General features: G+C 53.9%; 1 protein-coding gene across 3 annotated transcripts; it reads right to left on the reverse strand.

The window, feature by feature from the left end:
• Positions 1 to 261: 261 nt before the first annotated feature.
• CDIP1 (cell death inducing p53 target 1) lies at positions 262 to 20,399 on the reverse strand. 3 transcript variants are annotated; one of them, XM_041401464.1, is made up of 6 exons: positions 20,337 to 20,399; positions 3,533 to 3,635; positions 2,846 to 2,944; positions 2,319 to 2,465; positions 1,769 to 2,030; positions 262 to 1,521 (listed from the first exon to the last, which is right to left on the reverse strand). In XM_041401464.1, the coding sequence occupies exons 3-6, from the start codon at positions 2,928 to 2,930 to the stop codon at positions 1,410 to 1,412; spliced, it is 606 nt and encodes a 201-aa protein (XP_041257398.1). In that variant the 5' UTR covers positions 2,931 to 2,944; positions 3,533 to 3,635; positions 20,337 to 20,399; the 3' UTR covers positions 262 to 1,409. The 3 variants fall into 3 exon arrangements, with proteins under 3 accessions (XP_041257398.1, XP_041257395.1, XP_041257397.1); XM_041401461.1 differs by having other exon boundaries at positions 1,769 to 2,033; positions 20,337 to 20,398; XM_041401463.1 differs by lacking the exon at positions 20,337 to 20,399 and adding an exon at positions 19,866 to 19,888 and having other exon boundaries at positions 1,769 to 2,033.
• Between the last annotated feature and the right edge of the window lie 3,778 nt (positions 20,400 to 24,177).

The raw sequence follows: 24,177 nt of genomic DNA on the forward strand, positions 1-24,177 counted from the left end.
GTCCCTGAGAAACCTGCCCTGGCACCCCACTGTCCCTGCTATTTCCCCTGGGGTTTCCATGTGGAGAGGCTCATTGCCCTGCTGAGGACACAGCCAGGTGCTGTCAGGGCTTGGGGCTTTCCTGTGGTGAGGGATTCCTGGTAAGGTAGGGAATCTGCTGCTCTTCCTCCTGTGCTTGCCCCACCCTGCCCTCATCCTCAGCTCCCCTGCAGGCAGATCTGCTGTGAATTTGAGCAGGATAGAAGAAAAGATGCACACGAGTCCAGGGTCTGTTATTTATTTACATAAAAACACTGACTAGTGCCACAGTTCCACCCCTGAGCAAACAGCAGCTGCCTGTGCAGGCCAGGCTGTGTTTGCAGACCTGTGTACTGAGAGACCCCCCTCACTTTGCTCGGGGAGCTGCAGGGGCAGGGGAGGGAGGAGCAGCCCCGAGAGGCTGAACTTGGCTCCCAGGTCCTTTGGCCCCTGCTCTGGAGTGCTGCTGGCAGCTCCTGTCGCTGCCTGCTTGCCCCTTCCTTCTGCCTCAGGTGCGTGAGCTAAAACACCCCCTACACCACATGCAAGGAGGACCCCACAGACCCTGCCGGGCCCAGGACGGCTCTGGAGCTGCAGCCTGGTAACAAACTCCTCTACTCTACGTGCCGGGCAGCCAGGACATGCTGGGTGTGGTTTTGGCTCTCAGGTTGCCGGGGGGCCGGGGCTGCTTGGGGCTGTCCCTGGAGGAGGCGCATGCAGCTGGAGTGGCCGCCGGGCAGGACGGAGGTGCTGATAAGGGCGCAGCGCGGCTGCCGGGCCCCCGTGTGCTTAGAGGCAGCTCTGCCTCCCCTCGGGAAGGGGCTTTGCTGCGGGGCTGGAGGGGGCTGTGAACCACACGGAAGCCTGGAGTATGGCACTGCCCTGTCTCCTTGTCACTGAGCCCCTTCCTGAAAGTGCCACAAAGGCTGTGCTGCATCCCCTGAGGACACCATGGGCTGTTTGGGTCCCCTCCTGGGCTCCCATCCCAGCACATCCCTGCAGCCAGGCACCCCCTGCACTGTGGGACTGGGGTGGGCACCTCCAGCAGCTGCTGCTCTTCCCAGGGTTGCTCCAGGTGGGAGGGGCCTCGTTCACACCCCGGAGCGTAATGGGGTGCAGGGCGATGCCCCCCCACTCCTGCGCACTGCAGGGCAGCTCCCACACAGCATCTGGGGCCTGGGCCCACCTCCCCTGTGCCTCAGTGTCACCAATCCAACTATTCCCAGTGAGGAGCAGAGCTGGGGGCAGTGGAGGCAGCTCTGCGCGGGAGGGAGCCGGGGATAACACATACACACCACCGGCGGGAAGCGAGGGCGATGCACACGCGGAGACGGACAGACGGACGGCAGCGGGGCGGGGCCGGCGGCGTTCCAGTGGCTCCCGGGGTGCCGTTAGCACATGCGCTTGTACGTGTAGATGTAGGCCTTGCAGTTGGGACACGTGTGTGTCACGTCCTTGAAGTCATCGAACAGGCAGGGGATCAGGCAGCAGCAGAGATCGCACCTGGAGCACAGGGAGAGGCAGAGATGCTGAGCTGGGGCAGCCCCTGGGCATGGAGTTCTCTCTGGGCCATGGGCAAGAGATGTAATTGTAGGGGCTGTCACCCCAGGAAGCCCTCTGCTGCTCCAGTGCCACTCTGTGCCAAGGTCCCCACCATGCCCAACAGCTCAGCCAAGGCCACCAGCACTGGGGCTACCCAGGACCCGGCTGAGCACCCAAGACAGAGGCTGAGCACCCTAGAAGCACCTACCCCACGAAGCAGCAGAAGAAGCCAAGAAGGAAGCTCATGAGCCCAATCTCGTAGGAGATCTTGGTGGTGATGGCTTGCTGGCAGTGGGGACACACCGTCTGCACGGGGGCACCCTGGAAGATCTCTCCCTGCAGCACTGTGACTGTGGTGGCTGCTCCCGGTGGGACGAGCACTGTGGCCGTGTGGCCACCAGGAGAGGGGTAGGGGCCTGGGGCAGGGTAGTAGCCCATGGGGGGGTGAGGGCCTGGGGGTGGGTAGTATCCTGCTGTGAATGACAAACACAAACAAGTGAGCACCTTTGTACTTGGCAGGAGAGCCCAGATCCTTATTGGGGAGACCCTCACCCTGCTACACAACACCACCCTCTGAATACAGACCTGGGGCCAGCCCTGCTACAGGCACTGTGCCCCCCACCCCATCCCAAGGAACCTCACTGCAAGCTCCAAATGGCAGCCCCAACCCCCTCTTGTGTCCCCCCACCTCCCCAGGAAACGTGTGCTGCTGCTGCTGCCAATCCCCACCCCGTCCCCCAATCCCTTGCAGGACTCACCTGGTGGCACATAGGGCCCAGAGCCATCCGTGGGCATGTGGGGGGGTATGAACCCCGGCTGCGAGGGCGGCTCATATGGGGGGGGTCCGAACTCAGGAGGGGGGACAGGAACCCCCTGGGGCTGTCCCACCACTGGGGTGACACCCTCTGAAAGGAAACACAGTCAGCAGCCAAGGAGGCAGTAGAACTGAGGGGAAGATGGTGTCCTGGCTGTGTGCTCACGGTGTCAACCCCAACAGGGAAGGGAGACAAGAGGTGGGGGCGCAACCCCTTAAGCTGCATCCTCCTCTGGGCCACAAGAAACCCAAATTCACCCCACAGCACGGAGCAGTGCCAGGCTTTGAGCTGGGAGTGCTTCCTGTTCTCCCCTAGGACTCCCTCCTGCCTCCCCCAAGGGTGACATGGGGACAGAGCCAGGCATTGCACCACCCTTCCCAGCGTGCTGTGAGGAGAGGCCACAGCCAGGCAGTGCCAGGGAACCCACGCTTCTCGGGTCCTGTGTGTGTGGCAATGTCACCCCCCAGTACCTGGTGCAGAGGGGGGGCCGTGCTTCTCTTCTATCAGCGGTGCCGAGGGGCCCCCCGGGTAGGGTGGGGGTGGGTCGTTGGACATTGCTCCAGGCAGCCCTGCAGGGACAGAAGCCTTTGGGTGACACCAGCCCTCGGTGCCACAGGCACACGGAGCTGGCGTGGGGCTTGGGGATGGAGGTGACAGGTAAAGGAGGAGGCCAGGGCTGGTGCCACCCCTGCACCAGCCTCAGCTTCCCCCCCCGGCAGAACCAGGGGTATGGCCCCAAAGCTGGACAGGCTCTGACCAGGCAGCAACTCCAAGGTGTAAAATCTTCCTGCCAGCTGCATGGGGCTTCCCTGTAAAGCCAACCTGGTGCACAGCAGCTCATCAGGGCAGCTCTGGACTGCATGGCCACACTGCAGGGCAGCGCTGGGCTGGAATGTGCTGTGCCAAGACTTGGCTGCATCACTGGGGTACCAAAGGTGGGGAAGAGCTGCCACAGCCCCCCACCTCCACCCTCAGTGACACAATGCTGCACCCTGAGGGATGGAAGGACCCCTGCCCTGAGCCTGAAGCGCAAACTCCGGGACAGAGGGTGCAAACGCACAGAGCAGTTCTAAATAAATCTCTAAATAAATCCAGTGAGTTAAGGTAAGACCACATTTAACAGCTGGAGTTGTTATTTTACATGGGGTAGAATTTACCTGTCCTCTTCCCTGCAGCAACAGCTCAGAGGCCTTGACAGCTGAGAGAAGCAGCTCCTCTGAGCAGCGTAGTTTGGAACTTTGGTGACTTCTTCCACTGGGTCTGTGCAAAAGGACACAGCAAGTGAATTACAGAGATGGAGAGGAGGCACAGCTGCAGCACTGTCCTGGCTGCCACACCAAACCCCTTCTCTCCCCCAGGCAGGAGCCTCCCCATGCACCCCCTCAATGGCAGGCATGAGGGCTCTGTGTCTTTGGCACGTGGCAAAGCACCACTGACATGCTCTGAGATCCAAGGAAGTGCAAGAACATCAAGAAACCTGATTTCCCCATTTCCAGTGGCTCAGTTACAGCTGGTAGGATGTGACTAAATTGGGAAATACAAGTGAGAGGCTGCTCACTCAGTGCTTGGGACAGCTGCCATCAGGCATGGGACAGGGTGACATTGCTGTCAGAGCCCAGGGAGCAGTGCTGGGAGCTCCATCCTTCACCCCAACGGGCCAGGAGCAAATGTGACCCTGCTTGTCCTGTTTGCTGGCACCAGAGCCACGTGCTGGGCAGCCAGCCCAGAGCATGCCAACCTCTCCAGCATGGCACAGCCTGCACAGGCACCAGGCCAGGCAGCCAGTGCTGCCCCAGCCCTGCATTTGCAGCTGTGCCCACAGAGGTGCCCGTGGGGCTCAGCCACCTCCACCTGCAGCTGCCAGGTCAAGCAGAGTCAGACTTGGCAAGCAAGGCAGGAAGACCCATCCCTCCCTCACCTCCATGACTTTGCTTTATTCTACTCCTTTTTTCCTAGTTCACACTCTGCCACCCCGCAGCCTCCTGCAAGGTAGCAGGAAATTTAATCAGTCCCTGGAGGAGCACCATCACCTGTTGCTGCTCACAGAGGAGCACGCTGATCCCCCCAGGAGCTGAGCAGATTCCTGACAGGTCTCCCCCAGGTCTCCTGCCTAGAATTTCTCCCCCAAGGTCTGGAGTTGCAGCCACACAGCTTCAAGGAGTAACACCAGGGCAGCTGGGGGTCATCTTCCTCCTGCTTCTCACTCCAGTTTCTTCCTTAAGAGCCCAGGGAAGCAGAGTTGCCATGGCACAGAGCATTTCCAGGCACACTGCAGAGCCTGCCTTCTCCTTCAGTGACCTACAAAGCTCAAACTGGGCTGTGCTCCTTTTAGCTCAGTGGGGATGTGAAGAAAAGGATTTATTCTTCTCAAAGTAGCCAACCCTGCACATCCAGGAGCCTCAGACCTTCCTGGGCCCATGCCTGCAGGGGTTCTGGATGAGGCCAGCCCAACCAGAGCATCCCAGAGTCCTTACCTGGGGACACCTCCCTGCCTGAGGGAGTTTTCCTTCCCTCACAGGCCAACTGTGCCCACAGCTTTTCTAACATAATAGCTCTCCTCCCATTCCTGCTCAGATGCTGCTTTCCCATAATCATCTTTCAACACTCCCCAGCCTCATTCCCCCCACCAAAGCAGCTGGCAAGAGGAGGCAGGAGAGGAGGAGTCCTCCACCAGCCACTCCACCAACACCCATGAGATGAAGCAAGAGCCCCAGGGTGAGGCAGCCATGAATGCTGCCACCCTGCCCAGGAGGGAATGGCAGCCACGAGGGTGCCACCCGGGCTCCCGGAGCCACACGTGCCCTGGGATGAGGGAAACTGTGGGATGCAGGGCTCCTCTGCTCATACTTGGCAGGCTCAGTTGCTCCTAATGCAATATTCTGCTTATTAAGAGAGATCTGTAAAGAGCAAGGTGTTGGCTGTGTGCCCTTCCCAGGAGGAAAAGAAAGCCTGTTGCTTTTAAGCCTCTTAGAAGCTGTTTCTCTCCTTTGCTTTCTTTCATCTTAATGTGAGCAGCACAAAATCCAGCCCATTTCTGACAGAGCTCCGTGGGATACCAGAGGGCACTCGGCTCCCCCTTGGCACTGAGCTGCCCCAGAGCATCCCTCACCACCCTGGCACTGACAGCCCTGCAGTATTCCAAAATTACCAGGTTTAGTTCAAGATCCGATGGAATCACCAATGTCTTGTGCAGGTCCTTTGGAGCAAGGACACACTGCAAGATCCTAAGACTCAAAAGGAGCTGGTTATCATAGCAGGATGGAGAGAGGAGATGCTATTTCCAGCTACAAATGCAGATTAGCTCTTCTCAACTGGAAGAACAGCTTTTACTGGCTTCCTCTGCAAACTAACTACAGAGGATAAATCCAGTATGGAACCAGAATCACCACAATCAGTTAAACACAGAAGACAAGGAAGGGACCCCCATGTCCCCCAGGGAATTGGTATTTGCTAAAGAAAATGAAAAAGAAAATAATCCCATTAACCTGCTGGGGCACAGCAGTGTGACAGACAGCCAGGACAGCACAGCTCCATCACAGCCTCCACACAGAAAGGGCTTGGCCCACCCTGGCTATGGCCTCAATCCCTGTATCCTGCCCTGGCTCTCTGCTCCCTGACCTCATTCCAGGCAGCTTTTGGGTGAGAAGATGGCAACAGATTTCTGTGTCCCCTGTTCAGATCAGAGGTGTAACTCTCAGCCCCAAGAGGTCTGTCTGAGGCTTCTCACACAGCTGAAGCACTGTGGGACAGCACCCAGCCCTGCCTGTGGAAACACAATGCTGTCTAATCCACCTCTTTCCTGGGCTCAGCAGCCCCCATCCAGCTAATGAGGGATTGTAGAATCCCAGAATGGTTTGGTGTGAAAGGACCTTAAAGCCCATCTCATTACAGCATCCTGCCATGGGCAGGGACACCTTCCACCATCCCAGGCTGCTCCAAGCCCTGTCCATCCTGACCTTGGACACTTCCAGGGATCCAGGGGCAGCCACAGCTTCTCTGGGCACCCTGTGCCAGGGCCTCACCCTCACAGGGAATAATTTCTTCCCACTTTCCAGTCTAACCCTGCCCTCTGTCAGGGTGAAGCCATTTCCCCTTGTCCTGTCATTCCAGGCCCTTGTCCAGAGGGCATGGATCAATACCCCAAAGCCCCTGGTTCCCATTACTGACATGTTCAAAACTGATACAAAGCAACTTCCAGCAGTGATGAGAGGAGCTGATGTGTCAGGGTTCAGCATCCCATACTGGCTGTATTTCCCTCTGTTACATCACTGCAGAATTTGGGATTCAAGCATGGCAAGAGGAAAGGTCTGCACATCCCACCTGCTTTCCAAACAGATAAGGTGGGCACCACTCATCAAAAACAACTGGTGTGCAGCGGGACCAGGGAATATCGTGCTCCCAGAACAGGTCCTAACACCACAAACCAGATAATGCCACAAAGAGGATGGACACAGATAATTCACATTTGGTCTGCTAATGCCATTCTTCCCCAGCAGCAGCTGTCTGTGCTTCAAGCTGCCTCCTCACAGATGAAATCTCCACGGGTGAGACAAACCTGGCAAGGGCAGAGCAGATGCTGGCAGGTCCAACTCACGTGTGAGCCCTGATGGTGCAGCACTGGCCCCAGCAGCTCTGAGTCAGCCTCACAGCACCACTGAGATCCATCCCACAGCTGAAACAGCCTGTGCTGTCCTTGCTCCTGCTGCACTTGTAACTGAGATGCACAGCAATTCAGCTTTGCTTCCTCCATGGGAGCAGTGGCTCCAGCCACTGAGACAGGAAGCAGCATTTGTTCATACTCAGCCACGTTCAGTGACGTTGACACTTCAAAAGCTGCTGCTGCACATTTTTGGAGCTCTTACTCCATTAAAAAAAAAATTCTGATATTTGAAAAAGGAAAAAACCACACTAAAATTCAATGAATAAATTAGAGAAAATACATGAGCACTTTCAGCTTCACTGCAGATCAAAGAGATGCAGATTCCAGCTTCCAGGCTTTTGGAAATACAGCTTTAAAAGCCAAGAGTCCTGAAGATGCTGGGCCCTCATTGAGCCCAGCACCCTTCCTTTAGAAATAGGAACAGCATTGTGGCCAACATCATCCCAGTTTTCCTGACCCTAGGAAAGACACCTGTGTGCCACAGGTTACGTGCTCCAGAAACTGAGAAATACTGAGACTAGGAAGGCACAAAAGGCCAGTCAGATGGTGGTAAAATGTCATTTGAGCCAAAGTCTGTTACTCCTCAAAAGGAGCTTTAGGGGCAGCAAGGAGGGAGAACCGAGCAGGGTGTGCTGGGGGGGACAGAGCCATACTCTGATTGTGACAATCCCAATCACCCTCCTACACAATGGCATTTCTGAATGGCACCTCCAAACCCAGCCTGGAGCTGCATGTTCCCTGTGGTACACCTGTGCCCACAGCTCACAAGCTTTGCCCTCTGCCGTGCCCAGAGCTCACAGGCTTTGCCCTCTGCTGTGCCCAGAGCTCGCAGGCTTTGCCCTCTCTTGCAGTGCCCAGAGCTCACAGGCTTTGCCCTCTGCTGTGCCCAGAGCTCGCAGGTTTGCCCTCTCTTGCAGTGCCCAGAGCTCGCAGGTTTGCCCTCTCCGTGCGCATGCCCGCTGGCACAGCGTGCAGGGATGTGGCTCAGCTCCCACCACGCGCAATCCCACCGGACAGCTCTTACCTCCAAAGGAAAGGCAGCATAAATCTCTGCTGAACAAGCACTGTCAGTGGTTATTTCTGCCTGGTTTTTATGCAGAACAACAAAAAGATGTTTTCCATGCAAACAAGACGAAGCTCCCCCCTCAGCTTTGCCTCTTCCCGTGCGCATTTGCTGCCCCCAGCCTGCACATCACCTCCCCGGAACCCGGAGCGGAGGAATAAAGAGCACAGAGTGCTCCAGCCTCCTTCAGAGAGAAGGATGTCCTGGCAATCCTTGACCATGTACCCGCTCCTTTACCCGCCGTTAACCTTGGCAGCACCTCCTCAACTCCTCATCCTGGTCTCGGCCAAGGCAGCAAGAGGGCGCATGTCTGCAACGCTCTGCAAGGTGCCGATGGAAACGGAACCCCAAGTGAAGGACTGAAGGAAAGGTCTGTTCTTTTTCTGAGCAACTCAGCTGCGTTTTCCCAAGTCCAAGTCACTGCCAGGGAGCACAAACCCACTGTTCAAGAACAGCCAAGCAGCTCCCACAACAGCAGATTTCTTCCACACTTCTGCACTAAGATTTCAGCTGCAGAAAACTGCTTCTTTCCAGGAGGGTCAGGCTGTTCCTTCAGCGCAGGCACAGAAAGCTCAGCTGGCAAGGCAGGCCAGTAGCTCTCCTTTAAAATGAAGGAACGCTGGAGAAGAAGGTTTCTCATCATTTGAACCAGGTATGTCAGACAGCCAAAGCTCCCTGCTCTGCTCTCCAGTACGTGAATCTCCAGAGGAGTTTCCCCATCACAGCTGTTTACCTGGGGACCTTGCACGTCTCGTCTGACCTTCTGTGTGCCACCGTCACCCAGCAGACAAATCACCTCAGAGCAGGATCCTCGCTGGCAGCCAGCTGCTGTATCCAAAGCAAGATTTCTCAGGGCGTTAAATCCAAAGCACAATCAGATAATCTCCACAGCGCAGCCCCGGCTCAGCTGTCCTTGGCCAGAGATTCAAATTACCACTTCCAGCAGCTCCTCCGCATGGCTGTCAGGTAAACCAGACACAAAACCCTCCCTGCTTAAAACAAGGAGGTTTCATCTGCAACTCCCACAAAGGGTTACGCGGGAGGAGCGCCTGCAGGACCTGCTGCCGCCTCTGGGATTCTCTCCAGTGCTGTTCCCTCCGGATGGGCTGACCAAGCACTCTTGGCTCTTCACATGGGGCTGCAGAAACAGCCTTGCCAGGACCTGCTTAACCTGAATATTTAGAGAAAAACCAGCCAAAATGAAAAGAACAAACTGGGGTAGCTCGTTCTCTCTGCTGTTGGCTCCCAAGACGTGGCACACAGCTGTGGGAAGCATCATGTGCTGGCAAGAGCTCACAGTGACATCCAGGAGACAGGAGGGGCTGCAAGGGAGAAGGGGTCACAACATCACACTTCAACTGGACCCCAGCTCTTCCACGTGTCAGGACAATGGGGAAAGTTGAGGTGTAGACAGAGCACTCTGCACCACCAGCCAGGGCAGCTGAATTGGGCCCCCAAAAGCCAGTTTTGTGAATACACAGCAAGCAGGGAGCACACTGCAGCCAGGCTGCCCCACAGGGGCTGTCACTGTCCCACTCAGGAGGTGCTCACTGTTCAGACCCTTCCAGCAGGTGTCCTGGCTGCACGGGAGAAGACAGGCTGCAAACCCCACGTGTGCTCATGGATGTGATTAAAGTAACCTTAAAGATAAAACTGAACTCCTCTGCATCCTACCAATGTGCTCCAGAGAGATGAGAAAAGGAGGGTGCTGCAAGCCAAATCCCTGGGGAAGCAGAGAGCTTTTCCATGAGACTTTCACTGCAGTTCACAAAGAATCCAAGCTAACACTTGATAGCATCCATGGGAAAGCATCCAGTGATAGCAGCAGCTGTTGCCTCCAGTCCTCTGTATCTACTTAATTTCCCCCCTGAGAGGATACATCCTGCATTACATCATCCCTTTGATATCTGTTAATAATGGTGATATAACACAACCTGCCAGAATCTCAAGCAACTAAATCCAAAACAGTGTGTTTTAATGTAGCATGAAACACAACCGTGCCACAAGAATAGCTGTTCATTTAAACAAGCAAACAAAAATACCCCAGCTCAAGAAGCTTAGCAGCAAGCAGAAGCCTCGGGAGGTCATGAGAAGATCCACAGCTCTTAAGCACAGTCACAGATCTGAGCTCACCTCTGACAGCAGCCCAGAACAGAGGCTTAAGGATGAGTTAGGAAGGGATCAAAGGCAGAACTGTTAGTCCCTCCCACTCCCAGCACTCATGGTTTTGGAGACTGGGCAGCCTGGAGGTTCTCCATGGAGTACCCCAGGTCATTCCCAGGCACCAAGTACTGCTCTTCAGTTACCTACACAAAAAAGCATCTCCTGCTGTCAGCATCTGCTGCCTCCCATTTGGGGGAGACCAGCACAGAGAAGGTGAATATGCAATGAGTACCCACTATGTCTCACAGCAAACCCCAGGGTTTATAGATTCCCTTTCAGGTATCAAATCAAAAATATTTTATTTCTTTAAACATTCACTCTTTCATTCCTGCCTCCTTCTACAGAATTTTCTGAGAGAAAGTCAAATAACACAGCTACATCATTGCTGAATCAAACTGAGTACATGTGTGACGTCCATTAAATGACACAGTGAGCTCCAAGGGAGGAGGAAATTAGAATCAGAGCTGATCAGCAGTTTTGCATTTTGGTTTCAGAATTAATCAGAGCCTGAGAGCGTATTTAGAATTCCCTTGCAGATTTTGAAACACAATGAAACAATTTTGAGTACATTGGTGGTGATTCCAGATCCATGTTCAAGTGCTGTACAAAACGTATGCCATGGCAGTGATGTTTCCTCTCCCGAGGAGAGCAGCAGCTTGCTGTAGCACTGGCTCCAGTCTCCAGCATGAGCATTTCCCGTGCTCACAGATCCTCCCTCAGCGCCAGAGAAGCTGCTCAGATTTAACTGGCACAATGTCACCTTGCACTTTTTTTGAGGACTAGTGCGAAGTGCTCTGTGTCACTCAATTTTGTGTAAGGCCAAGGCTCACTCTTTGCAAAGGAGTGTGGTTTAGGGTTCAGCAGGATCGACCTCAGATTTAACTGGTACAATGTCACCTTGCACTTGCAGAGAAGTGCTCTGTGTCACTCAATTTTGTGTAAGGCCAAGGCTCACTCTTTGCAAAGGAGTGTGGTTTAGGGTTCAGCAGGATCGTGTGTGTAAGGTCTGAGATCTCTCCTGAGTCCCACTGCCAGCAAGGAGCATCCGCACACATCCGAAAATGTGCACTGGAGGAACTCTTTCATGCTGAGGCCATTTGTGTTACCACACTCACTTTGTTGCTCCCACAGAACTTCCTAGTTCCAGACTGGGACCTCTCCTGGAGCTTCCCAGGGCCACCAGCATGGGGCTGGATTGTCCCATGGCACTTGGACAGGAGGAGGGTACCTGGCACTGCCCTGCTCCCAAGCCCAACTCATTTGGGCTGCTCAAAGACAGATGACAATGTCCCAGAGGGGAAAACCCTTGGATTAATCAACAGCCACTGAGTGTGCTCAGTGCTGGGCACCTCTGAGTTACACAGAGCTCCTGCCAGTCCCAATTCTTCTCGAGTTCCCACCTGACTTGGCTAGTCCACATTGACTTCCAGGTCCAGTAAAGTTAATTTTCACTCCAGGCATGACTGTGGTTTCAATTTGCAGCACCAGTTCCTGCCAACTCCTTCATAACCCCTTCCCCAAAGCTCCTACTGAAAATCTAGGACAGAGCTGGACTCCAAGCTGCCCTAACACACAGAACACCCCTCCCAGGTCCCTGCTCTGGGCTCTTCCAAACCCTTTCTCTCTCAGAGCAACCCCTCACTGCCTTGCTGCTCCACGAAAAGCATCGCTGGTCAGGGGTTTGGAGCAGTCCCGAGGCAGGGGCACTGCTCCCCCAGCAGAGGATGGGACAGGGAAGATTCAAGCCCATAATAGCAGGATGCCCTCAGGGCAGGTAAACAGCTCAGCTGTTCAAATCCTCTCCTGAGCTGAGGAAGACAGAGCAGCTGCCACAGTTACGACACTAAACCGGCTGGGAACTGTTTTCTCTCACATCAGAACAGCTCAGCAGGCAGCTCCAAATTGAGCTCCCACCACGCTAAACCATCCTGAATCACGGCAAGGAGAGTCTGAAAGGCTAAATTAACACCCCCTGTGGCAGCCACGAACTCTGGGGGAAACCTCTGCTCCCAAAACACAAATATGCTCCAGATGACACCTCTGTGAAAGACCTGCAACAAGCCCAGGGAAAGAGCTGATATTCAACACCAGGAAAGGGTCTCTAGTCCCTGCTTGCTCAAAGCCTACGTGAAGATTTTGGAGGAGCTGAGTGGTCCCAGCAGCACAGGTGAGAAGGACAAGCTGAGGTTTCAGCACAGGCCCAGCCTCCTGCGAGCACTCCCTGAACTAGCACAAAGCAGAATAAAGGCATTTAGTTAATTAGGAGACAAACCAAAGATGCCTCTAAGAAAAGGGCACCATGCACACACCAGCAGCAGCTTTTGATCCAGTGCTCAGCTAAAAACACAAGCCCAGAAGAGTGGGCAGCAGCCAAAATCCCATCCCCACTGCACTCCTCTACTCCATACTCCAGGCACATGGATGCAGCTCCCCTTCTGCCACGAGCTGGGTGACTGGCACACCTGAGGACCTCAAAAGCATCCCAGGCTGGAGTCACTGCAGCACGGGTACAGCTTTGGCTCTAGTCCATGACTTCCTCCCAGAATGGAGCTGCACTGAATCCCATGGGTTCCTTTCCTTCCTTTTAAAAGAAAATGCTTTAAAATTAAATGCTTTTAAAGGAAATGCTTCTCATTTGGAGAAATAATCAATAAAATCTAACAGGCTGCTTTTCATTCACCCCAAGCCAGAAATCTAATCTCCTGTTAACAGCACAGCCCTGAACACATCATTTATCTGCTGCGGGTACCAGCACGGGCAGATTTTACAGCTGGAGAGAGTGGGGCTGCCTGCATCACAACGACTAATTTATTCTCAGAAAGGCTAATTTAATCTGGCAGTGAATGTTCTCAAATCCTCCTCACACAGAGCAGCTTTTCTCTTGGTTGGCTTAACAACAATACAGCATATCCAAAAACGTGGAGGGATGCTAAGGAAGAACACTGCCCCTGTGTTTTGAGCCCTCTAGTCTGAGAAATTTCTTTTGGTAACTACAGGCTTTGAGAAAACATAGAGTCCTTCTGGTTTTTCAAAAAGCCAACTGTATTTTCAAGGCAAATATACAACAGTTTAGGCTATTTCCCCCTCACATACAACTGTGGCTTGAAGAAAGAGCTGGGCTTTTAATAAAACTAAAACCCACCAAAGGTTGTTCACTATTAGACAACTCATTCACTTCCAACTGCACATCAGGAACAGCAGCCAGCACACCTGGCCTGGGGGTGCTCCCTGCCACAGCAGGTGACTTTCCCCAGCCCACACTACAGAGGAATAAACTTCAGAACAAATCCAAAAGCTTTTTATTTAAAAAGGCTGGGTAACTGCACCATGAAGTATTTCAGAAAGAGAATCCTTCAGCTTCCTCGCCTCTGCCATCTGCAGGGGGGCAATAAATAAGCCATCAGAAGGGGTTTTTTTTCATTGTTTTTAAATTCTAGGTGATATTTTCCCTTTACTTGTGACAGTACACACAAAGGCAGTGTGTACCCACAGCCAGGCTGAGCCGCCTGAGCCTCCATGGACGTGGCACCATGTGCTGGTCCTCACCTGGATCTACTCCTTGCCCAGGAGATCATTGGAGAGCCAAGCACAGCTCCTTGGAGTCAGAGGCTACACCAAGGCAGACTGAAGCTTTGCAATAGACAGAGCTGTAGCAGTCTAACCCTCCATGCTCAGGACTGTCCCCACCATCCTGCTGGGAAAGAAAAGCTGCTGCTGTGCAAGCCTGGGTCATGTCTGAGAGGGCTCCTTTGCTACAAGGGCAAAAACGGGCCCCAGATGACATCCAACAATTTAGGTCCATTCAGTAATGTGGGAAAAAGGCAAAAATCAGAGGGAAGCAGAGCATTCACGCAGGCCACAGAAGAAACAGAGAAGAAAACAACACAACACTCTCCTTGTTCCTATCTGTCAGGAATTGCTGTCCCAAGAATAGCCTATTCAGAAACCAGGAAACTCAGAGAGCAGCAGGGAAGGGCTGAGTCATGGCCATTTGGAAAATAAAGAAACAACCCACAACAAACCAACCCAAAAGGGAAGGAGAAAAACCATGGGACAGCAGTTGTTCTGGGTCTTGGAGATATGAACGAGTCAATCCAGAACATATTAGTCAATCTTTATTTTCAAAAGCTCTGCAAACAAATGGCACTGCTATTAAATTCATCTGACCCTCCCTCTGCTTGTGGGAAGCAAACTGTTGTACCAGGAAAAGTTGCTGGTGCTTCCCAGAACCAGCCCCTGGCTGCCAGGACACAAATTGCTCCCAGTTTGTGCCCTGATTTTTGTTCCTCCGCAAGCATTAGCATCCAAAAGATTTAGAGGCTGGTCAAGTGCTTTTCCTTTGGAAAAGCACATCCATCTCAGGGATGCCATTAGCAGAGGGTGAGGAGCCATTTCCCTTCTCCACAGTGGGAGGGCACGAGGTAAAACACAGCTTGGATGGGCTTTCCACAACTCTGTGAACAGAAGAGCCAAAGCCAAGCGCTCCCATCTCACATCCAGCCTCAGCACAGCCTGTCTGGCCCCCAGCAAAACTCTCCCCACACGACAATCTTTGTTCTGTGACCTAAGTCAAATCAATTGCACAATAATTCTCCCCAGGACAGTAATCTTGTTCACTCACCCATCATCTGAGAGATTACACCTGCTCTCCAGCTGTGGGGCTCTGGGAGGAAGGGATTTCTGAGCAATGAGGGGCTTATTTTTAATACAATTCCTTGATGATCCCTCACAAATCAGGGAAGGGGGGTGTCTATCTGTCCTAACATGGCATCCCAGCTGGGTAATAATTAGCATTGACTCCATGCTTCTCAGAAGGCAAATCAATCACTTTATTATACTATACTAATTAAGAAACCCATCGCCCTTACAGACAGTCATGATACAGGTGGACCCAATTGGTCCTTGAATCCAAGCACCATCACCACTGGCCAATAAAGAAATCACCCTTTGGTAAACAAATCTCCATAACACATTCCACATGTTCACAACATCAGGTGCAGCAACTGAAGGTAGGAATTGTTTATCATTCTTTTCACTGATCTTCTCACAGCCTTCCCCAGGACAATGCCTGGGAAAGTTGTGCCTTGCTCTCTGTGGCCAGAGAGCTGCTGCCACATCCATCTTTTCAATCAAACAGCTATGCTTGAAAACAGACCTGGAAAACACCTTTTAATGCATTTTATCTTGCCCTGAGAGGTACTGCTAGATTGAAGTTGCAAAGGTAGGAAGTGGGAAGCCCCTCAGAGCTGCTGCCTGTGGGGAATGGCCCCAGAGGACAAAGCCTGCTGTCCCCAGCCCGTGGCAGATCACCTGTGCTCAGGTGTAACTGCTCACCTCTGCCCAGCTCTGGGAATGGCTGGGAAAACCACAAGCCCTTCATATGTAGAGCCAACCTTGACACAAACTCCAGAATGACAGCTCAAGGAAACTGTCCCAAAGCAAACAGGCTCTCATGGTTCAAACTGTGAAATTTATTTCTCTGCAAAAATGCAAGGAGCAAAGAAAGATGAAACACAGCTACAGCATGGGCTGGTGTGCATGAATCACAGTAAGGTGTGATAGAATTTAGGATTGTAAGACAGAATGCAGGCTGGAACAGTAAATGTGTAAACTTAAAGCAGAATACTTCTTCCAAAAACATCATCCAAAACTGTTAATAGGGAGCCAGGCTGTAAGTGCAACGTAGGGAAGATTTTCCTTCTAAATGCAGAGACTGGGTATCAAAGAAGGTTCAGGAACATACACAGGAGAGACAGTTCAGGGCAGTGGGACCCTCATCTCAGCACAAATGCTTTATCCTAAAATCTATAGAACTGGTTAATATTCCATCTTAGGTATAAAGGAGGCAAAGGAGAGAACTATTATTAATGCACAGTAATCTTACTAATCACAGTAAAAATGAAATATATTACTTAATTTGCACAGAAAGCCCCAGGTCAGCTCTTCATTCTCTGATGATCTCAGGTTCCATCAAGCCAAGTGGTACAAAGTCAAACATGCACTGCCAGCAGCTGCTCTGCACAGCTCCTAAGATGTTAATCACATTGCCACCTTTTGGGGCTGTTTCTTTTATTTTCTTACCCTAAATGCAGGCCTGCTAAGACAGCTCAGATTAAAGACAGCTGCACTGAAGTGCCCCTCGTGGAGATGTGCAGCATGCAGCACTTTGCTCCTGCTTCCATCCTCCACCCATATCCATGACCAGAACAGGGCTGCCCTCAAACAGCTGTTTCTCACCACCACAAACACACAATTTAAGCCTGAAGCCACAAGGCAGCTCAGAACTAAGGGGCCCAAAGCAAAACTGTAACAGCAGCCAAGAGTCTCCCTGAGTGTTTCATGCCAGAAATAAAATCTGAGCTCCCCTTGCCTCAGAGACTTTATTCTGGTGAGAAAATTGATTGTGGCTTCCTATGGCAGCTGCTCCAATTGCATTCCCTTTGATCAGAGGAGGAGACAGATCCTATGCAGAGCATGTGAAGATCTGACACAGCTCATGAAAGTGGCACTGCATCTCTCCAGCTGTGAGATGGATACCCAGTGCTGTTTGGGAACAGCAGGAAAACAGCAAGTGAACATCACATCCCAAGGCAGAAGTTGCTCATTGTGTGTTTTTTGAAGGAAGAAGTGTGCACAGACCTCTGTGTTCGCACACTTGTGTGCTTAGGTGCCTCGCTCTGAAACCTTCAGGAGAGTTGACTGGCTCCAAGCTGGAGTCCTTTGCCTACATAAGAGCTGCAAAATCAGGTCGTGGAAGCAAAACCAACCAAAAACCTCCCGTGTCTTGCAGAACTACTAAAGTTCCCACTACAAACCATTACTGTTCTTGTATCAGGGAAGAGTAGAGCACAATTCAAGACCTTTTGGGACATCACTGACTGCTGCTAAGAGCCACCAGGCACACCAGCATCTGTTTGCTGTTTCCTGACTCTCCTGCCCACCCTGTGTTCAGCACCTCTGCACAGCCCACTCTGGGAGAACACCTTCTGAGAAGCTGGCACACCTGTCAGAAGCTCAGCTATATTCAGTCCTGCTGCCTTTGTCATTATTTTAATCTCCGTATTATGCAAATACTATTTATTGCCTCTCTGGCTCACCTGGCAGCCACCAGCCTTTCCTGGGAAGGTACAGGAAAACTGTCACATGGTACTGCTAATAGTGGCAGGAGTGAAGCACCAGCCCCACTGCAGACCCCATAAAACTCACTATTTAAAAAAAATGTAGGTTCTTTCAATCCAGGATAGTCTCTCCTGATTAAAGTAATCATAAGAAATCAAATGTGGGGCTTCACAATGTACCACAAACAGACATAGAACTCTGATTTTCATACTTCTCTTTACCCACAAGCAGAAAACAAGTCTTGGATCAGAGCAGATACTAACAAGTTTGTGTATTTCCTTCCAAAACCACTCATCCTCACACTGGAAGACCAACACCATCCTTTAAACACATGCATTTATCTGCTAAATTCACATCTGAAAGGAAAAAAAAAATCTTTTACATAATAAAATTACTTTCATCCCTTCTTTGGCTGTCTTAGTGAGTAAGACTGGCAGTGGCAACACTTCTGCAGGTGCCAACACTGTGACAAGGACCCAAACTCCCCCCAAAACATAGAGATGTTGTGGACAGGCTTTAGCCTGGGCCCTGCCTGAACATCCCTCAGCTACAGGAGCACCTTAGCTGCGCTCCCAGGACATGTTTGCCCCCTGTGCTCCACCCAGAAGGAAAGCAGTGCCCATTGTGGCTTCCCAGGCACAGAAAGAGCTGATTTGAAAGCAACCTTCACAAACATGTCATAAACCAACACCAGGTGCTGAGGGAGACATTCTCCCTCCCTTGGTAACTGCAGCTGAGACAGAGCAGAGCAGGAACACAAGGGAGTGAGTTTCAGAACTGAATTTGAGGTGCAAGACCGGCTGAGGGAACACAAGAAGCTCCGCACGGTCTTCCATCTTAGGAAGGGTTCCAAAATCAGAGAAGTTCCCTCGGTGTGACCTGTCCCTGTCACACCTGTGGCAGGATGTTTTGGTACTCAGTGGGAACACACACATCCCATTTCCAGCACCAGCCTGAGTCAGCCCTGAGCACACACAGCCACTGCAGCTCCACCACCCCTGTAAGGGCAGCTGGGCAGGACTGACCACGTTTGCTCCACTTGGCATTGCTCAGGGACATCTGGGGACACTGCTCCATCCCCCTGCCCTTGTCACAGCCATGAAGTCACCACCTGCCTACCTCCAAGCAGGAATTATCTCCTCACGTAACACCTGAGGAGAACAGAGCAGCCACATGGTTGAACACCTCTGGGGATTTCCTGGGGCACATCATGTCACCACGACACCGAGACACAGAAGCCTTTGGGAGAGGGAAGTTTGCAGCCTGTGCTTCCACACGAGTTTGTGTAGCTCCTGAACATGACTGAATGACATACTGTGGTTATACACCACGCTATGACTGTGTAATACTCACTGTAGTTTTTCCTGCTGCCTGCTCTGGTCACACTCTGAAATCAGCAGGGCCCCTGCTGAAATTAAAGCCCCCTTTTAAGTACTTTGAGTGAAGAGAACAAACAGGAGGCTCTTGTGCATATTCCCAAAGAGTTTCTCAGAGAGTTCTACACATAGCCCAAACCCACTAGAATTATAATTTATAACATTGCTACTTAAAATCATTGTGCCTGACCACATCTCTACCACCTGATATTTTAGGCTCAGCCTAGAATGTGACAATTCCCTTCCCAGTTCTCACTGGTGCAAGGAGACCACCTCAGAGCAGCTTTTCCTCGGGCCAAGGGGCACAAACCTACATTTGCAGGGACCTGGAGAAGTTTAACCTTGAGCATGGCTCATGTGGAGGATGCAGAGGACACTGGCATGGCAATGTCCATCCCAGCCTGCAGGTTCCCACTCCGACACAGCCCTTGAGTTCTCCCCAGGATCCCAACCTCATTCCTCTGTTTAGCAGCAACCACCACCACCCCCTGTGCTTTTCCTAAAGCAACCAAACACTGCCTTACAGCTGCTACCCTCTGCCTTTCCAGTTCCCTTGGGAGGGAAAGCCAGACCTCACCATTTTAATGGCTAAAAACCCCACAAATTCCCACTAATGTTTATTCCTTGGTGTTCGTTGCTGTGCCACACTATACCTTAACTGAAGGAACTCTCTTCATTTCACACTGCCAATGTGCCAATATCATCCTCACCATCATCATTTCTCTTCCTGCCTGTCAAGACACCTCAGCTTCTTTCGGCTCCTCTAAAATGGGCTCCTCATCCCTGACCACTGGGCGAGCTAGTCTCTCCCGAGCAGAGGTAACTGGAAACACGCACATTCGTTCCTAGGCCTGCTTCCCTTCTCTCCCGGGATCTGTACGATCACACTCGCTCCCCTCTCAGCTGTGCCCCGCTGCAGCCCCCGCCGTTCTCCCCGCCAGCTCATGACCTCGGCCGGGCAGCAGCGCTCGCCTTACACCGGGAAGTCTTTTCCCAAGTACACGACCTCGCTTTCCACCCGATTAAATTTCATCCCAGCCCTCCCGTCCCAGCCCTTCCCGGCAGTGCTGAGGGCACAGAGCTGAAGCTTTGCAAGATTTTAGCAGTACCCTGCGACACTCGGTCAGCGTCACAGGCCCGTCCGAGGCCAGGGCTGCCTCCCGCTCCTCTCCGGGCCCATGTCCCCATCCAGCCGCAGCTCCCCGCTCCGCAGCGAACGCTCCAGCCACGGCCGAGCACCGAGCCCTTCCCTCGGCCTGGTTCCTCTTCAGAGTTAGCCAGGGCTTGATTTCCATCCCTCTTTCTCCCAAGAGCGTGCTGGTCTTCTCCTGCCTGTGTCCCCGTCTATGCTCAGTGTCCCCCCAGCGCCGAGTGTCCTCCCGTGCTCGGTATACCCCCATGCCTGGTGCCCCCCCGGCTCTCAGTGTCTCGCTCCGGTGTGTCCAGCCGGCCCCGCTGCCGGAAGGCCGCCGCGGCCTGTCCGGGGCTGAGGGGACCCGGGCCGCCTTCCCGCCGCGGCCCCCCGAGACCCCCGGGTCCCGCCGGTCCCGCACCGATCCCCACCGCCCACAGGCACCTACCGGCTCCCGGCGGCGGCTCCGGCACCTGGCGGCGGCGGGCGGGGCGGGCCTGGGCCGCGCTGGGCCCGCCGGGGGCCGGGCCCGGCCTGCGCCCGCTGCACTGGACAGCTCCGGGGAGCCGCAGACTCAGGGAGTCACAGCGCGGTTTGTGCCGGAAAGAATTGTATAGATCATCCCATTCCAGCCCCTGCCATGGGCTGGGACACCTTCCACTGTCCCAGGCTGCTCCAAGCCCCATCCAGCCTGGCCTGGAACACTGCCAGGGATCCAGGGGCAGCCACAGCTGCTCTGGGCACCCTGTGCCAGGGCCTGCCCACCCTCACAGGGAAGTTTCTTCTATATATCTAACCTTAACTCCCCCTCTTGCAGTTCGAAGCCATTCCCCCTTGTTCTGTCATTCCATGCCCTTGCCCAAAGTCCCTCTCCAGCTCTTTTGGAGCCAGCTCTTTTTGAGGTACTGGAAGGGTCTCTGAGGTCTCCCTGGAGCCATCTCTTCCCTGTCCTGCGCGTGGTGCCTTCCCTACCAGGTGTCCCAGCTCATGCCCCACACGATGCCCTGTCCCACACAGTGACATGCCTATGCCATGGATTCTGGCTGCCCCAGGACCAGGGAGCCTGTGGAACCACAAAATCACCTTTCTGTGTCCAGTGGTCTTAGCTGCACTGCAGGGACTAATTAAAAGAGCAGCATTCTAACACAGCCACAGGTGTTTTCAGTCACTTCTCACTTGCCCCTAGGGCTCCAGAGATACTGCTCTGAGATTTAGCTGTGCTGGGTCCCATCCTGCCCTGGCAGCTCTGCCTGGGGTCACTCTGGGCTGGAGCACACAGCTCCCACTCCCCATGCAGGAACAGCCCTGGGCCTTGTCGGCTCCTCTTCTCCCTGTGTCACAGTGAGTGGCCAAGCTGCAGGTGACAGCAGGACAGGCAGGCTGTCCCCACATCAAAGCACAATCTAGTGGGTGACATTGCCACAGCACCAAGTTCAAGTCTAGACTCTTGAGTGGAAGATGCTGTACGTAAGATCAGAAATATCTGCCTTGCTCACACCTTGCAGCACAAGAATGCGTTGTGCTGGCCTCGTGCCCTCCTGTCTTCTCCACAGGCAGCACGGGGCTGGCCCGCAGCAATTTTGGCACTCCATCCCTTGCGAGACCTGGCAGCCCCAGACCAGTCCCACCTCACAAGTTGTGACCTTGGCTTTAAGCACAGCCACAGGGCAAAGGGGACAGCATTTTGCCAGAGTGGCGAAGCTGAAGCTGGGACATTTCTCCCCTTTGGACGTCTTTCACTTCAGTTTGGGGGAACTCCATGGGCACCACTGTGGGCTGGCTGGGTGTGGCTGGTGCTGTGGGTCCCAGAGAAACTTCCCCAAGTCCTGGTCTTCCCCACACACTTCTTAGCTTCCCTTCTTTCCATGTCCCATGCCTGTGGGGACCTGGTACCAGCAGTCAAACCCATGCTCCTCAGGTCACAGCCATGCTGCAGATCATCACCACACTCTGCTCCCTGGAAACCACGGCTGAGGGCTCCCAGCTGCAACAAATTTCCAGGAGGTGCTTGCAGCTGAGCTTGACCATTTACTGGAGAGCTCTTTGCAGAGAGATTGGGCTCTCCAGAGACCTGCATGGTCTCTCCCCATGACCTGCACAGGTTCCTGGGGTGACTGAGGTGACAATCTTTCACAAATCCTTATGGAAAATGCACTGAAGCCTCCTGAAAGGTTGCTCTGGCTGCAGTGACCTTCCTGGGTCCATGTCACCCTCACAGCCACTGGAGCAGCCACCCACCCCATGTATCCCAGTGTCCTGGCCACCTCCACTGCTCTTGTCCCTCCTGCAGTGCGGGACTTTACCCTCTGAAATTTTGATTTCAGCTGTGGGGGTGACCCACAGGGCTGAGGATGGGATGGCACTGGGGGTGGTGTCAAGGTTTGGAGTCTCCTGCCCCATCCAGGGGCTGCCCAGGCTCTCCCTCCTGGGGCAGGGTGGAAGGGCTGATTTCTCTCCTGCTCGCAGTGGAGCTGTCTCAGGAGCTGTAGCAGAGCTCTCTCTGTGAGGTGCTCCCTGCTGAGGCACTGCAGACTCTCAGGTGCCAGGCTCCTTTGCTGGCAATGCCCCTTGGCTCCAGCATGGCTGGGGCTCTTCTCTCTCCCCAGAACCTCAGGGGCTGTTTGGTTTCAGAAGCTCTGGCTGGGAGCTCAGTCCGGAGGCCTTGCAGTGCCGGCCCACAAGGCCCCACAGGCTGGGCTGACTGCTGGAGCAGCACGAGGCCATAGGGATCTGTCAGCCACACGAGAGCTCCGCGGGCACTGACAGCTCTGTCATGCCAGGCCACTGTACCAGGTTGTGCCACCAGACCTTTGCCAGGTGAATGGCAAAGCCACACTCAGCCCATCTGAGTCAACAGGCCACTGCAGCCCCCTTGTCCCTCTGCCTCATGCACGGACATGCCTGGGGAGGATGTGGTCACTGTCCTCTCTGGCACCCCAGCGCTGGCCATGCCCAGGGCCTGGCAGCAGTGCCAGGGGGTCTCCACTATAAACCCACCCAGGTTTGGGATGTTGTTTTGCTGGGGGCCTGCAGGAGCTGAAGCTGCCGAGAGCAAACTTTGGTGTCTGTTTTCAGCCAGCTCAGAGACTTGGAGGACACGACTGTCCATCTGGAGAAGGTGCTAGTGAGAATAAAGCAGCTGCAGGATATCGAAGGTGCCCAACTGCCCATGGTCTCAGGAGGTTTGAGCTTTGAACAAGCTCAAAGGCCTGGGGGCTGCAACCCTACATCCCACTCGCCAGGAACACATTGGGACATCTCTCAGGATGCTCTCACTAGCCACTCTCTGGGCTACCACAAACACACCTCCCTGCCTTGCCCAGGTTCTGCAGCCACCCAGGTTCACCCATGGCCACATCTTCTCCCCGGGGGTTGGGCTCAGGCAGGGAAGTGCTGGGCCAGCTGCAGGAGCAGGGCATGAGGCTGCAGGAAGCTGCACAGCAGCTGTGGGGGACACCAAGGCAAGGACAGTCTCTGGGCACAGCTCAGGAGCCACTTGTGCCATGGCTGGTGCCTGAACCAGGCTGGGCACAGGATTGCCCAGACCGGCCACATCCCCACTCAAAAGCAGCTCAGTGTGCCAGGATTTTATTGCCATGCCATGCTGGTGGAGCTGGGGATAAACAATGGTGAGTGGCTCCAAGGAGGATGAGGGGAAGTCAGGGGATGGTGAAGCACCCAGAGATGAACAAGGTGCTGATGGAGCAGGGCTTGGGTGCTGTGATTGTGAACAAGCACTGGGGTGGTGGCAGGGCAGGGGTCTGCAGGGGATGGCTGTCCCCCTGTACTGTTTCTGCTTCTCCCCCTTCAGCAATGAAGATCCCCCCAGCTCTGCTCCTGGCACACCACAGGGATGTGCTGCATTCCCCAGTACTCACACAGGTGCCTGTCCTGAGTGTCCCCTGCCACGTGGGCAGTGCTGCTGCTGAGCACTCCCCGGCGAGCTGCTGAGGCTGTCATGCCCCACACAAGGCTGTTTGCCCTTGTGCATTGCAGGTGCAGGTGACAAAGCCAGGCTCCTGGGGGACTGGTGTCAAGCTCACAGGTGTCCAGGCTGGCCATGGGACTGTGAAATGGCATGGGGGGCTGGGGAGGGGGACATGCACCAAGGCTGTGCTGCCTGCCCTTGGGGGACTGGTGGAGTTGTGGTCACACTGCCCTGGCACCCACTCATTGCAGTGGGGTAACACCACAGGCCAGAGATGCTCCTTCTTCTGTTGCCTCCTCTGCACAGTCCCTGAGCTCCTGGGGACACACAGGGCAGCAAGTCCAGCACTTTTGGGCTGTGC

This window comes from Onychostruthus taczanowskii, unplaced genomic scaffold (assembly GCF_017590055.1).
Source record: "Onychostruthus taczanowskii isolate IOZ18803 unplaced genomic scaffold, ASM1759005v1 scaffold19, whole genome shotgun sequence".
Classification (NCBI taxonomy): Eukaryota; Metazoa; Chordata; class Aves; order Passeriformes; family Passeridae; genus Onychostruthus; species Onychostruthus taczanowskii.

Bases quoted from the DNA above. Each gene is read 5' to 3' on its own strand.
- CDIP1 (XM_041401461.1), bottom strand. From the start codon at position 2,930: ATGTCCAACGACCCACCCCCACCCTACCCGGGGGGCCCCTCGGCACCG. The intron at 2,466-2,845 runs GTACTGGGGGGT...GTTTCCTTTCAG, and splicing joins CGGCCCCCCCTCTGCACCAG to AGGGTGTCACCCCAGTGGTG. The intron at 1,522-1,768 runs GTAGGTGCTTCT...CCTGTGCTCCAG, and splicing joins TTCTTCTGCTGCTTCGTGGG to GTGCGATCTCTGCTGCTGCC.